This window comes from Sander lucioperca, chromosome 7, assembly GCF_008315115.2.
Source record: "Sander lucioperca isolate FBNREF2018 chromosome 7, SLUC_FBN_1.2, whole genome shotgun sequence".
Lineage (NCBI taxonomy): Eukaryota > Metazoa > Chordata > Actinopteri > Perciformes > Percidae > Sander > Sander lucioperca.
Window position 1 is genome coordinate 8,693,701 of NC_050179.1, and position 12,420 is coordinate 8,706,120.

The 12,420-nt window shown below is 40.6% G+C and overlaps 1 protein-coding gene across 5 annotated transcripts in view; it reads right to left on the reverse strand.

The window, feature by feature from the left end:
- Window positions 1-2,396: 2,396 nt before the first annotated feature.
- Window positions 2,397-12,420, reverse strand: part of LOC116038544 (zinc finger protein aebp2) — a 31,712-nt gene continuing 21,688 nt past the window's right edge. For 2 of the 5 annotated variants that reach the window (XM_031283037.2, XM_031283039.2), the window contains 3 exons: window positions 6,214-6,327; window positions 4,960-4,989; window positions 2,397-3,740 (listed from right to left, as the gene is read on the reverse strand). In XM_031283037.2, coding sequence (XP_031138897.1) covers window positions 3,734-3,740; window positions 4,960-4,989; window positions 6,214-6,327 — 151 coding nt within the window. In that variant the 3' untranslated portion in view covers window positions 2,397-3,733. Of the gene's footprint in view, window positions 3,741-4,959; window positions 4,990-6,213; window positions 6,328-10,794; window positions 11,044-12,420 lie in introns of those variants that run through there. The other 3 variants (XR_004897857.1, XM_031283040.2, XM_031283041.2) reach the window with 3 other exon arrangements.

The following is a 12,420-nucleotide window of genomic DNA, read 5'->3' on the forward strand; positions in this document are numbered from 1 at the left end:
GCTCCCAACTTTAAAGACTATTAATAGCTTTTAGCCTAACACAATAATTAAATCAGCCTATAAAACAATACTCCCAACTGAACTTCAGGTTTACCGGTGAACAAGTCCTACTCATTTCTTTCTCTGAAATATCTGAAACTGTGAGGAAAAACAATTCCAGTCCAGGATTTAGAGCAGCAGTTCATCGCTTTTGTTCTTGATGTATGCCTTCTCTCTTTACTGAAACAGCGGTGCATGTAGCCAAAGCAAAGGGAAGGATTTTGTGCACAATGAGAAACTCAGATGGATGATTCAGGACCAAGTGTAAGAAGAGCTGCAGCAGATGGAAGAGTTCCAGGTTTGAGCAGTGGGACCACAGAACCAATGGGCAACACTTACAGGCACAGTGTCACACATGACTAATGGACCGGCTTAATGAGGTTCACATATCACAGTACAGAATGTACAGTAATGTTCTTCCATTACTGATGTAACTTAGATCAATAATAAAGAATGTGACGTCAATAAATTCAAATCTGCAAACATGCTGTGATTAATTCAAAACAAAAAAAAAAACGGTTTCTCTGGTATTTTCCAGTTGAGATAGAGGTGAAGGGATTGGCATCAATCTTGGAGTAAGAGCAGCTGAAGGAGGGAAACTCATCTCATGGGTTGAGTGAACAGAAGTCACTTCAGGGTAGCATCCCAGCATTTCCTTTGCAGACAGACTGAGGCAGGATTAGGTTCTGCAGGCAGAGCTGCTGTCCGCTTTCTAAATCTGCCTGCCAGTCTTTCCATCAATCATTCTGTTCGCTCCAAATAATGTCACTTCTGAAGACATGTTTCAAACAACCATGGGTAAAGGTAATTGAACCTTGAAATGCTTCCAAAGTTGGATATTATCAGTTATAAAGTGATTTACAATAATGGTGATCAAACTCAAGGTTTCCAGGTCAAGGTGATGATATGTCAAAATAATAAACAACCATGCAATAAATGTAGTTTTGAATGGGCGCTCATGGGTTGTCGGGGCACATTCAAGTACTTCATTTTAAAATGAATTAGAGTAACTTAGTAACAGTAATTTTCAAAGTAAGAAAAGCAAAAAATAAAGCACTTTGCTAGACTTGAGTCCAGATCAACACACACAAGCTGGACCGGGGCTGTCGAAAACACTGACAATACTAAAAATAAGGGAGGGCAGTTCACTAACGTAAAGGTACATATAACTATAAAAAGGAGATCTCAATGCAAGAGCACATCAAGGAGAGTACATTGCAAACGAGCAAAAAAAGGCCAGTCTTCCTTCTGAGTAATATTGATCATTATTGGAGAAAGCCCTGCAGATTTGGCCTACTTCCTGTTTGTAACCTCAACTCCAACTTTGTCACAGCCAAATGGTCTGCAGTTAATTAATTGAGTGTCATTGACAGAACTGTGGGAATGTTATTTACTCGCTGATACAAGAAACTGATAGGTCTACTCAACTGTCTTGCACTATGACTCATGAGCAACTGGATTATTAAATAAATAATGTGCAATCTTTAACCTCACAGTACATGCTTATCATTGAGAACTTCCTGCTCACTGATAGCTTTAAATCTGTGATCCTGTGATAAGTCCTAGACTGTACTTATCAAACTGCGAGCAAAAATAAGTGGGTGTTAAATGTGATTTCAAGCAGTTAAAATTGGATAAATGAGACTTAATATAATCTTTAACTCTCAAGAGTTACTGCACAATTTTGGACTTTGCACCTTCAAACCAATACACCAATAACCTAACATCAACATCCTGAAGTATGAAAATCCTCTGCAGAAGTCACAACAAAGGCATCTCAATGCTCCTTTCACATATGACAGAATCAGTTCTGTAGAGGACAGAAATACATTTTTTACATCATTTTTAATGGACTTGCAATGACCCAAGAAACTTAATAAAAAGTTAAAATATGTAAAAAGGTTTAAACATAGGCCTAATGGTGATGCCCCACGACCTGTTGTTGTGGGTTATGTATTAGTTATGACATCTTATTTTGCTTACAGTTCCCAGTAGTAAAGTTTTGACAATCAGTGATAACAGCATCCAAAAGACCCTTTCAGATATGAAGGCTGGCTCAACTTTTGTAGGATGAAAAAAAAAAACAGGAATACAGAATGGCAGCAAAATGAAATATCTTTTAGTTAACAGATTTATAATATTTGTCTTGATTTAAGAAGGCCGACAAAGATATTTGTTGACACAAAAAAAAAAAAAAAGAAATCGCAATTCACAGTAATGGAAGACGGGCTGATGGTGGCGTTACTGTAATGACCCCAAAATGTGTTGCCTGCATAACCTTGGACTCATCTCTTCTCAGAGCTGCCACAGACCATTGCAGATATGAGAAAGACAAAACAAAGCACACAAAAACATCCGAGTGCCATTAAACTTTTTAGTGCTTTCCCTGACAAACGAATGCAACAACACCTGAAGGCCTCATTATATGACATGCTGGAGTCCTAACTCCCTATGAATTTTGTATGTGTGAGTGTGTAAGTGCATGAGATATTGAAGAGCAGGACAGACATATTGTAGAGGACCTCTCCCTGAACCCAGTTTTCTCTGCAGGCATGTTCACTAATAGCTGAGGTTAGCAGGGGTTCTGCCCTGCTGGCCCAGTCATTAGCTCCTCCACAGCATGCTCCCAAAGCTGTTCTGCTAATGGACGCCAAATAACCCAGCCAATCCCTCCAACGCACACATAAGGAACTCATATTCATACCAGAATGGATGCATTGCTCCTTTCTGTCATTCAAACACCTTGCATCCTCATCTGTATAAACAACTTGTGTTCGTCAACATCTGTCGTTTCCCTTCATTTTATTATAAACAGAGTATTCCATTTCCAACAGGGACAACATACAGTAGAAAACACCTTTTTTTAACAATAACTTTTGAGTGCTTAAATAGCAGTAATGTAAATCTATCCTAACAACTATGATATATGCAGTTCATGTTAGATGTGGTGGGGATAAGTTATGATTTACACTTTGAGTGTGTGCTGAAATGTTAGTCATTTCTATGCTGTATTGTCTATAGACTGGGTAAGAGTATTGTCTGATATGACTGGTACAACCTCACACTTCATTGTCATACACACAGGTAAAAGTACTGCATTCAGTAAGTATAAATAGGATAATATGTTAAGACTTCTGTCATGTACAATGTAATTACAACTAAAAATTCAATCCAAAGTGACAGTTAACATAGATTAGCACAGTAAATATGGTTCTATTCAAACCTTCACAAAAATCCACAGTACACCAGCATTTTCATGGTATAAAAATAAATTACAAATCTGTATAAATATTTTAACACACAAAAAAAAACAGTTATAAAATATGCTGTATTTTCTGACAAGTTTACACAAAACATTTTTTTACACCACTGGGTATTAAGAATATTTTCAGTTTGGTGCTTGTTTAAAAAAAAAAAAAAACCAAAAAAAAAAAACATTCATTTAAGTTTTTGATGAACACAAACTTTAAAAAAAATTGTTAGTCTCATTTTCCACCACATTTGGCTACAATAGTTGTTCAGATATACAAAACTGAAGAGGGAAGAAACTGCAGCATAGCCAAGTTTCACTTCCTTTTATCGCCACTTCACTCCCCCCGTTCAGCAGAGACAGATGAAGAGCGTCCCATCCCATATAGATAAACCTCCTATGAACAAGCATTTCCCCTTAAGTATCAAGTCCACAGATGACTCCTTACAGGCTGAGCACAAAGACGGGAGAGAAAGACACAGAGAGGGAGAGAATGAGTTCTCAGTGTGTCATGAGAGAGATTACAGTATGAGAAATGGGTTTTATTGTGGAAGTTCAGACATTGAGCTGCCTTCCGTTGCAGAGACATTACACCATGTATTTTAGAGCTTTTGCTGCACGGAACTACTGAGGTCAATTAATGGAATGAACAACGGCCAAAATATGACCTCATGTTTGAGTGAGACTAGGGAATGCCAAGGGTCGTGGCTCAAAAATGGCCTGTTTCCTAATTAACTGGCTTCATATGACATCATGTGAACCGTGAAACTGTGGGCGATAAGTAATCATCCACGATGATGTTTTACCAAAGGAGAGCCAGAGCCATGGGTAATACTGTGGATGCACAAACATTACCATACCATCGAGGCATCAGCATTGTTTGATCTCCATTACAAGACACAAAGAATAGTGTGTGCGTTACATGTGGCAGTCGAGTTAACAAGCAAGAATAAGGCGGCAGCTCTGCGTTGTCTGCATACACAGACCAACATTACTGTGAACTTCAAAAGCTTTGCACGGATGATGATTAAAGATACTGATGTTGTGACATTAATGCATCGCACTGCTATCTTTTATGCATCAGCCTACCCTTCTGTGCATCCATGACTACACCATTGCTGCCACAAACTACGCAAGTACTGCCCCTATTAAAAATATATTGAACAATTTAATTCAAAACTGAATTTAAGAAAAAAAAGTTATCCCTTGAATTGCAAAATCCCTTGAATTAATATACACAAGAGGTTTTTAATGTAGTCATGTGTGTGCATGAAAAAAGTTAACTTCTGTAGTACAATACAAATACAATAGTTGCATTACACTATTCTTATATACTGGTAATGTGTATATGTGGTTGCAATAATGTGTAGTATGACTTGTCAATACAATACAGTATGTGAGGTTCTGTTACTTTTTGTCCAGTATCCACTTTAAATTCTGCATTTGTTGTTTAATGTGTCTGCATCAATAACCAGGTCAAATAACTTGTGCACTTACTGTAATTGATTAACATGATTCTAATTGTTGGCTGTGAGCTACAACGGGACTGTGTTTCAGCCAAACGCACACCATTGTACCGTGTGTGTAGAATCAATATCAAAATAGATATTTAAGTGTATATCAGTATCTTTGTATCTAACACATACACATGTTGGACTGTTTAAGCTTACCTGTGCTTCAGCCGCTTTTGAGGAAGTGCTCTGAAAAGACAAAGAGTTTGTGAGGCCACTGTGCAAAAACATCTCACGTTATATACAACGGGATCATGTGCTTGAGCTGATTTTAGTCCAGTAGGACTTATGACCAAGTGCAAGAACCTCAATATGGAAACATTGTTGAAATAATATAATCCTAGACTGCCACTACGTCAGTCTCTTCCTGCCATCCCATTCGCATGTAGAGGGGTTCAAACACCCTACTATATTTACTGCCACAGGCACCAACCACCTCATTTGTTTGGGGATTTCATGCATTAGGACAACCTTGACATAAACTGGCTGAGTGCTGACGGTTATATTCAACTATGAAACCAGAGTCCAGCAGCAGCCCCTGCAGTTACTGAGCCTTCATGTCTAATTAAAATCAGCCAGCCTGTGTGCTGATCAGCACACTCGTGAGCCATATATCTCCAGTAAGATGACCACTCTGTTATTTTAGGCACATTGTTCCTCTTTCAGGATTCATTTTCAGCCTTTTATGGTATATCATAAAGCTAACCTTGTTTTTTCATCTCAGTGATGAGTGAACCAAGTCTTGCAGAGCTGCACAGAATCCAAACAATAGCATAGTTAATGTTTAGTGGAATGTGATGCACTTGAACTGGGATCATTTCTATTTTTAACTGTGATTTTGACAGCAGCACTTCCTCAAATAAATTCTTTGTATTCATATTAAAATCAGCTGAGAAGTTTAAAAAACGGGAAATGCAGCCTAAATACATCTCCAGTAAAATAAACATCTCTGATTCACAAGTAACAGGCTTCTTCATTATAATTGTTTGTGATTTCGGACTAATTAAATCAAGTCTTGCTACTGCCGATAACTGCCCTCCTCGATCAGGTTGTACGGTGTACAACGTTTCCTTCATCGCACACACAGAGACAAACAGAATGTGTTTTCTCTGCACTTCTCTTTTTTAACATAATTGTTGAAATTAGGAGTTGGTGCCACCTGGTGGAACAATGTGTTAAAACACACACACACACACACACACACACACACACAAAAAGAAAGTGCTTTTAAACACTTTCTTGTGGCACCTAAATGCTTCACACAATAAATCCTCCTGAGGAATAACCCTTGATAATATTTACAAATGGGAAACGTGTTTGGCTAAGACAAAATGGATCTGCAGCAGTGTGTTTTTTTGTGTAAATGTTTGTGTACAAAGAGGCCACTGGGACTCCGCACACACACACACTCACCTATAGATGTTTGGGTCTAGCAGCATGGCAGCGTCCTGTGGTAACTGGGATAAGTGCACCACTTTAGTCTTCAGCTGAGATCGCTCTGTTTCATTCACCCACGCGTCAGGTAATCTGCAAGACAACACATACATGCAGAGAGAAGACATGTGGTCAGGGTTTAAGCTCTAACAAGACAGAGAGAGAGAGAAAAGGGGGTGGAGATGGAGTAAGGTTGAATGAGTGAGGTGAGAGGGATGGACAAAGAGCCTCATTGAGTCCAGCGCACATGTTAACACCTTCCTCTGAACACAGACTACATTTCCGTAAGTAACATGGCCTTGACCAAAGCACTGGGACTGACGCACGCGCACACACAAACAGAGGACGAGGCATACGGTCTTCCCGTGTTGTTGATTATCAAGTAACTTCTACACTAAGTCTTCATAATTGTCATTTGTGTGCACTTAGAAATCAAATGTGGGATAAGTGAAAGTCTGTGTATGTCAATGTTTGTGTGCCTTTAAAATGATCCTATGTGAAAGTAGCTTAAAGTACAGATACAGTGCACCTTAAAATCAGAACATCCTGATTTTTCCACAGCTCACGTGTAGGGAGATAATGTCTTTAGAGACAGCCGTTCACACACATGCACATGATGTACTGTACTGCTCAACTGCACCTTACTGTACCCACAGCAGTGTGATCCCTGAAAAAGAAGGGAGTGTGTGAACACTGGCGTGGCAAGTCGAGGTGCAGAAGAAACAAAGAGCTTAGCGAGTCGACTGCGCCTCTACTCCCCCCCCCCCGCCCGCCCAGTCTCCACCCCCCACATTCCCCCGTCACTATGTGCGTCATCACAGGAGCCCCCAGAGATGCAGACATACTCGCACGCACACACACACTCACTGCAGACAGTAGTTAGGCAAGCAGGCAGCCACCCAGCCAAATCACTCATTCACATGCCAAGTCATCCCATTCAGTGGGATGGAGTGCAGGTAGCACTTAACATGCATCACATTCAGCGCAACTGGGTACAGGTAAGAGATGAAGAAACAGTAAAAGTGATAGAAAATGGACAAATAAAGAACAGGAAAAGACAGACCAAAAGGGAAAGTGGAGAGGAAGGGAAGTGGCTCATGTTAATGTACAACAACATACTTAAACAGTGCCTGCAAAACCTTTTATGGCATGTTTAAATAGCTGGAAGAGGGTGGGGTTAGCCACATTGGATAAGTTAGTAAATACTATACAGTTCAGAAACTTATAATCTACAGATATCCCACCGTAGATGCTGCATTAAACAAAATCTGTATCCTTGTAATACAGGGAATACTTTGTATATAACCACTATATGACCTAAGCTTGACTAGATGTTCATCAGTATTACATGTGGGCATTTCTGTCTCTGTCCGTGCACTTTTAATGAACACAGGCGTACACAAACAGATCAAATAATAAATATTATGAATTCTGATTCTGTAGTACTAGTACATGGCAAAATTGTCTTTTTCCCCTTTAATGGTGGGGAGAGAAGAAGTTGAGAAGAGGCATGCACAAGACAAGAAACAGTCCCCTTCAACACAGCTTTAAAGTTTGGGTTAGTCTTGAGTTAGTGTCCTTGTGCAATGCAAACCTCCTCAAATGACAGACAAGGACCTGCTGGTGTTACATTAGCAGCGCGCTTGAGTGAGTGCGCGCGAGTGTGAATGTGTACATTCCCTTTCCACTCTAGAGTCACCGTAAACATGTCCGAGTGAGTGTGCCATGGTACTGATGAGTTATTATATTTTGATGGATGTGAGACACACAGGAGGGCTGCATTGGAGGGTGGAGGGGTCACACATGTGGCGATCTCTTTGAGATCTCCACCCAAAGAATTCATTAATTCACATCAAACCAAATAAAGACAAATGAATTTATTTTATTTTCCAGAGTAGACTATTATTTGGCTTACTTCTTTATGGGCCAGAAATGTATATTGTGAGGGAGGCCTGTGTAGAGAGAGGTACTGGGGGTGGCTGCCAGAGTGAAGCCCAGTCTTCCAGTCTGGATTGATTGCTGGCTCCAGGCCTTGAAGCTCCCAGTGGTCACAGGAGCAATAAGTTCATCACAAAGCAGCAAAGTGTACATTAAATTGCTAACATATTACATATTATGGCTTTATATGGAACAACAGGAATGACTGCAGGAGTTAAATATCCTTATAAACTGCATCATCAGAAGAGAGCAGGCTCCAGGACTGCAAAGATCATTGCAGCCCAAAGAAAAACCTTGTCTAGCTAAAAGAGTGGGGCTGCACAACTTCAGCACAATCACAGTACAGACAACTGCTCACTAGTGGGATTGCACTCCAAAATGCCTTATAGATGGATGTAGCTTATTCAAAATTTCTAGTTTTTACAAAAGATGTATAACGTTTTTACAAAGATGTAAAAAAAAGTGCTAATTCTCATGGACCCATATTCATATTTGAGTAACACATCAAAATGTACTTACACACAGGTAATTGCGCCTCAGATTTACCAATAAATTTGGAATTATCAATGGATTTAGATGCATGCACATAAGTACTGAGGTAGTTATGTGCATGTATTGAAGTTTCAAAAAAGAAAAGGTCTCACTACACTGCTATACAGACTGTGATTTTCCCTTGTCTGATATCCACTCCTGCCTGTAGCTGTTTTAGGGTCAATGCCACTGTGAGACACGTTTCTTTCAAACACAATTTTTCCTCACAAAATTTCATGTCTGCAGGCAAGAAAACTGCAAAAACATGGTGTATGCTTCGTTAAAATACAAAAAGTAAATTAAAAAAAGCCTTGAAACCTCCCACTAGTCTTCCTCAGGGTCAAACACTGGATTGTATCAGGTGAATCAAGGGTAGAGCCCAATCATTTTTGGCAAATTCATACATTTGATGGACGTCTATGTTTATATGACTGATGTGCCTGTGTGTGACGGTTTAACCCTGAGGAAGATTGCAATGAAGCGTTTTTTTGCAGTTTTGTTTCTTTTATTCTCTACTCTATAGACCACATGTGTTACTGTTTATGGTGCAGAACTAAATGACACTCCCGCTCATTATGTGTACAGCCAGTCATTTACTGCTGTTCCTCCATGATCATACATATGCACAAAGAAGGAAAACGGTTTTCACACACTTAACGGATGTTGCTTACAGACCATTACTGTATTTGGAGATCCTTGATCTGTGCCCTAATTCTGCACGCTGAATTAGTGCTGCCAATTTGATGTGACGAGTTTCCAGGACTTTTTTTTCTCCCTAAGGAGTTGGGGAGGTTTATATTATGAATACATTAAATAAAAATAAACACAGCCATGTCCTACAATTCTGAGATTGTTTATATTCATGTATGTTCATTTGCGTATTACTTTTTACTACCAAATGATTAGGTTGAGAGAATTTGTTATAAGAGTTTGTTAAAAGAGTTATACCTCTTTTAGAGTTTTGGAATGCTTCCTGTTTAAGTTTCTTTTTTAAAGTATATACTTTTCCCATTTGATTTTGTTAGTGAACTAGCATGCATATTCTGATATTATTTTGGAAATTGTGCCATATATCCAAAATGAGAAAAACTGCCATTCTTGAGAGCCCTACCAGCTTGTGATATTCTTTGTGCACTGTGGTAACTGCCTATCTATAAAGAGAGCAATGAAAAAATAAAAAAAAACTAGCCAACAAAAGGTTAAACAAAGAGATAAACTCATGTTGTGCATGATAAGCACCGTATAGTTTGTACCAAAATGATGTGCCAACATGAATCCATTGGCTCGAGACATTCACTGTCACTGACTGTGTATTCTACGGTTTGTTATTCTGAAGTATTCAACAGCATGGAGGGGAATCCATTCACCCATCCCTCAAAGATTAGACAGCAATTATGGTCCTCTCTTTCTCTCTCCGCCCACCCACCCCCCTCTTCCTTGTTAGTGAACTGCTGGTTGTTTATGTTCAGAATGGTTCATGTTAATCAGTTACTCAATCAAAATGGAGTTAATGAGTGTCAGTCACAATGGCCCTCATTTACAAAACAAACGTACGACAGAAAACAAGCGTAAAACCGACGTACGGACACTTCCACGCAAAGCTCGGCATTTATCAACATGGACGTGAGCGGAGGCTACGATCAAATCTCAGGTCAAGTTTAAACTTGTGTACGCAAGTTTTCGAGTCAGTGTGAACTTGCGGTACAGCATATAATCAGTTTAACAGGAGAAGGAGAAGTCATCAGTTGATCACTTATCGGCAATGGCAGATCTGGCTCTTTTAGAAGACCTCTATGCGCCAGTACAACAGTGCACACGGGCCACGGTGCACGCCATTGGATTGATTAAGGGCAGATGGCTCTGTCTTGCATCGGCGGGTGGGACCCTAGTATACACGACAGAAAAAGTCTGCAACATTGTTTTAGCCTGTGGGGTTCTGCACAACATCGCACAGGAAAACAGGGTGCCATAAATGTAATGATGGAACCAGATGACCCAATGCGCAGAGAGCAGCATCCAGCACAGTCCCAACTGGGGGCTATACGAAGGAGACAGGATATTATTCCTCGCTTTTAAAAAGGTATAGTGTTATGTTTGGCAATGATATTCAATACAGGAAACATGATGATGCACAACATTTTTATTTATTCTTCAGGTTTTAGTTTCTCTTTTAAAGTGTCGTTAATGGCCACAAGTGAATGATTTATTGCTGCCATTGACCGACATATTTCGGCATGTTTTTCCAGCCCCTCTGCTGTCAGGAGACACCGTCAGGGTGGTGGTCTACCACGGGGGGGTGGAGGACACGCGCTCTCTCTCACAGCTCACGGTTGCCTGGCTCTGACTCATGAAAAAAAAACATGAGTAAAATAAAAGACTGCATAAACTCCGCTCCTGTGTGTTTATTTAAATATAGGTACACCATGTAGGCCTAATAGATTGCAATATAAGCCTGTATATTACTATTAGGACTTTAGCATACATAACCGTCAATTTCCACTCGATGTGTAACGGCTGCGGAATGGCTCCGGAACGTCGACGGAGTCATTGGGTTTCCATTAAAGTCAATGTGTGTATTTCCACTGACTGCGGAACGTCTGCGTCCCTACTCTGTCCCAGCTCCGGCGGCCTGCAGCCCTCCGGAGCAGATACGCAGAGCTTCTATTTTTGCCGGACGCCGGAGAGCTCCGCAGCAATTCAGCACACGGCAGATAGTGCGGGACAGGAAGTCGAGCACAGAAACAAAATAAAAATCTGGTTAATTTTCAAAGTAAAATATACCGTGCTCACGGCGGATCATATTTCTCTGCACTACACCTTGAAAACACAGCACAGAGTTGTTTCCCCTCTACTCCTCTGGATGGAAACAAACTGTTGTTGGTTTTGTGGTTCTATTCTACGTGAATTCGCGAGATATTGTGGGTCCTCGTGACTACAGCTGTCAGCCAACAAATCCGGACCTAGTGGGTATTGACGGACGGTGGAGCACGCAGCCGTTTCGCAGCGGAGCACGCAGCTGTTTCGCAGCGGAGCCGTTTCGCAGCGGAGCCGTTTCGCAGCGGAGCCGGTCCGCAGCGGAGCCGGTCCGCAGACGTTGCGCATCCAGTGGAAATCCACAGTAAGTCAAGGATGTATTTAAATAAACTTCAGCTGGAGTCCGATTTACTACGGCAACACTGTTGAACGCATCAGTGATCCCTTTCCATTCCGCATTCTTTCTACAGCCTTTAATACCAGTTTTCAGGCTGCCAAATAGTACACACATTAGTGCAAATGAACCTGAGATATCAGGGTTTCAATCTCCACCTCTGAAATGTTTCATAAATCACACATGAAGTCGTAAGAGGATTTCTGCGCTCATATCTGCACTGGTTTCTACGTTAGGTTGATAAATGAGGGCCAATGTGAGTGGTTTGCTCCAGCATTAATGAACATGACCACACACACACACACACACACACGTTGACCTTGGTGTTAAGGGTCACGACACTTGATGGCTGACTAAATGACCACCAGATTGCCTGTCAGATACTAGGACATTACACTGAGCCAAAGACTAAATATTAACTTGACCAGATTGACACCCGCTACAGTACAAACCATCCCGTCTCAAAACTGTTTACCGCACGCTAAATCCCTTCCCTAAACGGCGATTGCAGGCCTGTCAAGCTGTTGATTTCTACATGTGCAAGCAGTGTGCATGAGGTTGTTCTAAGA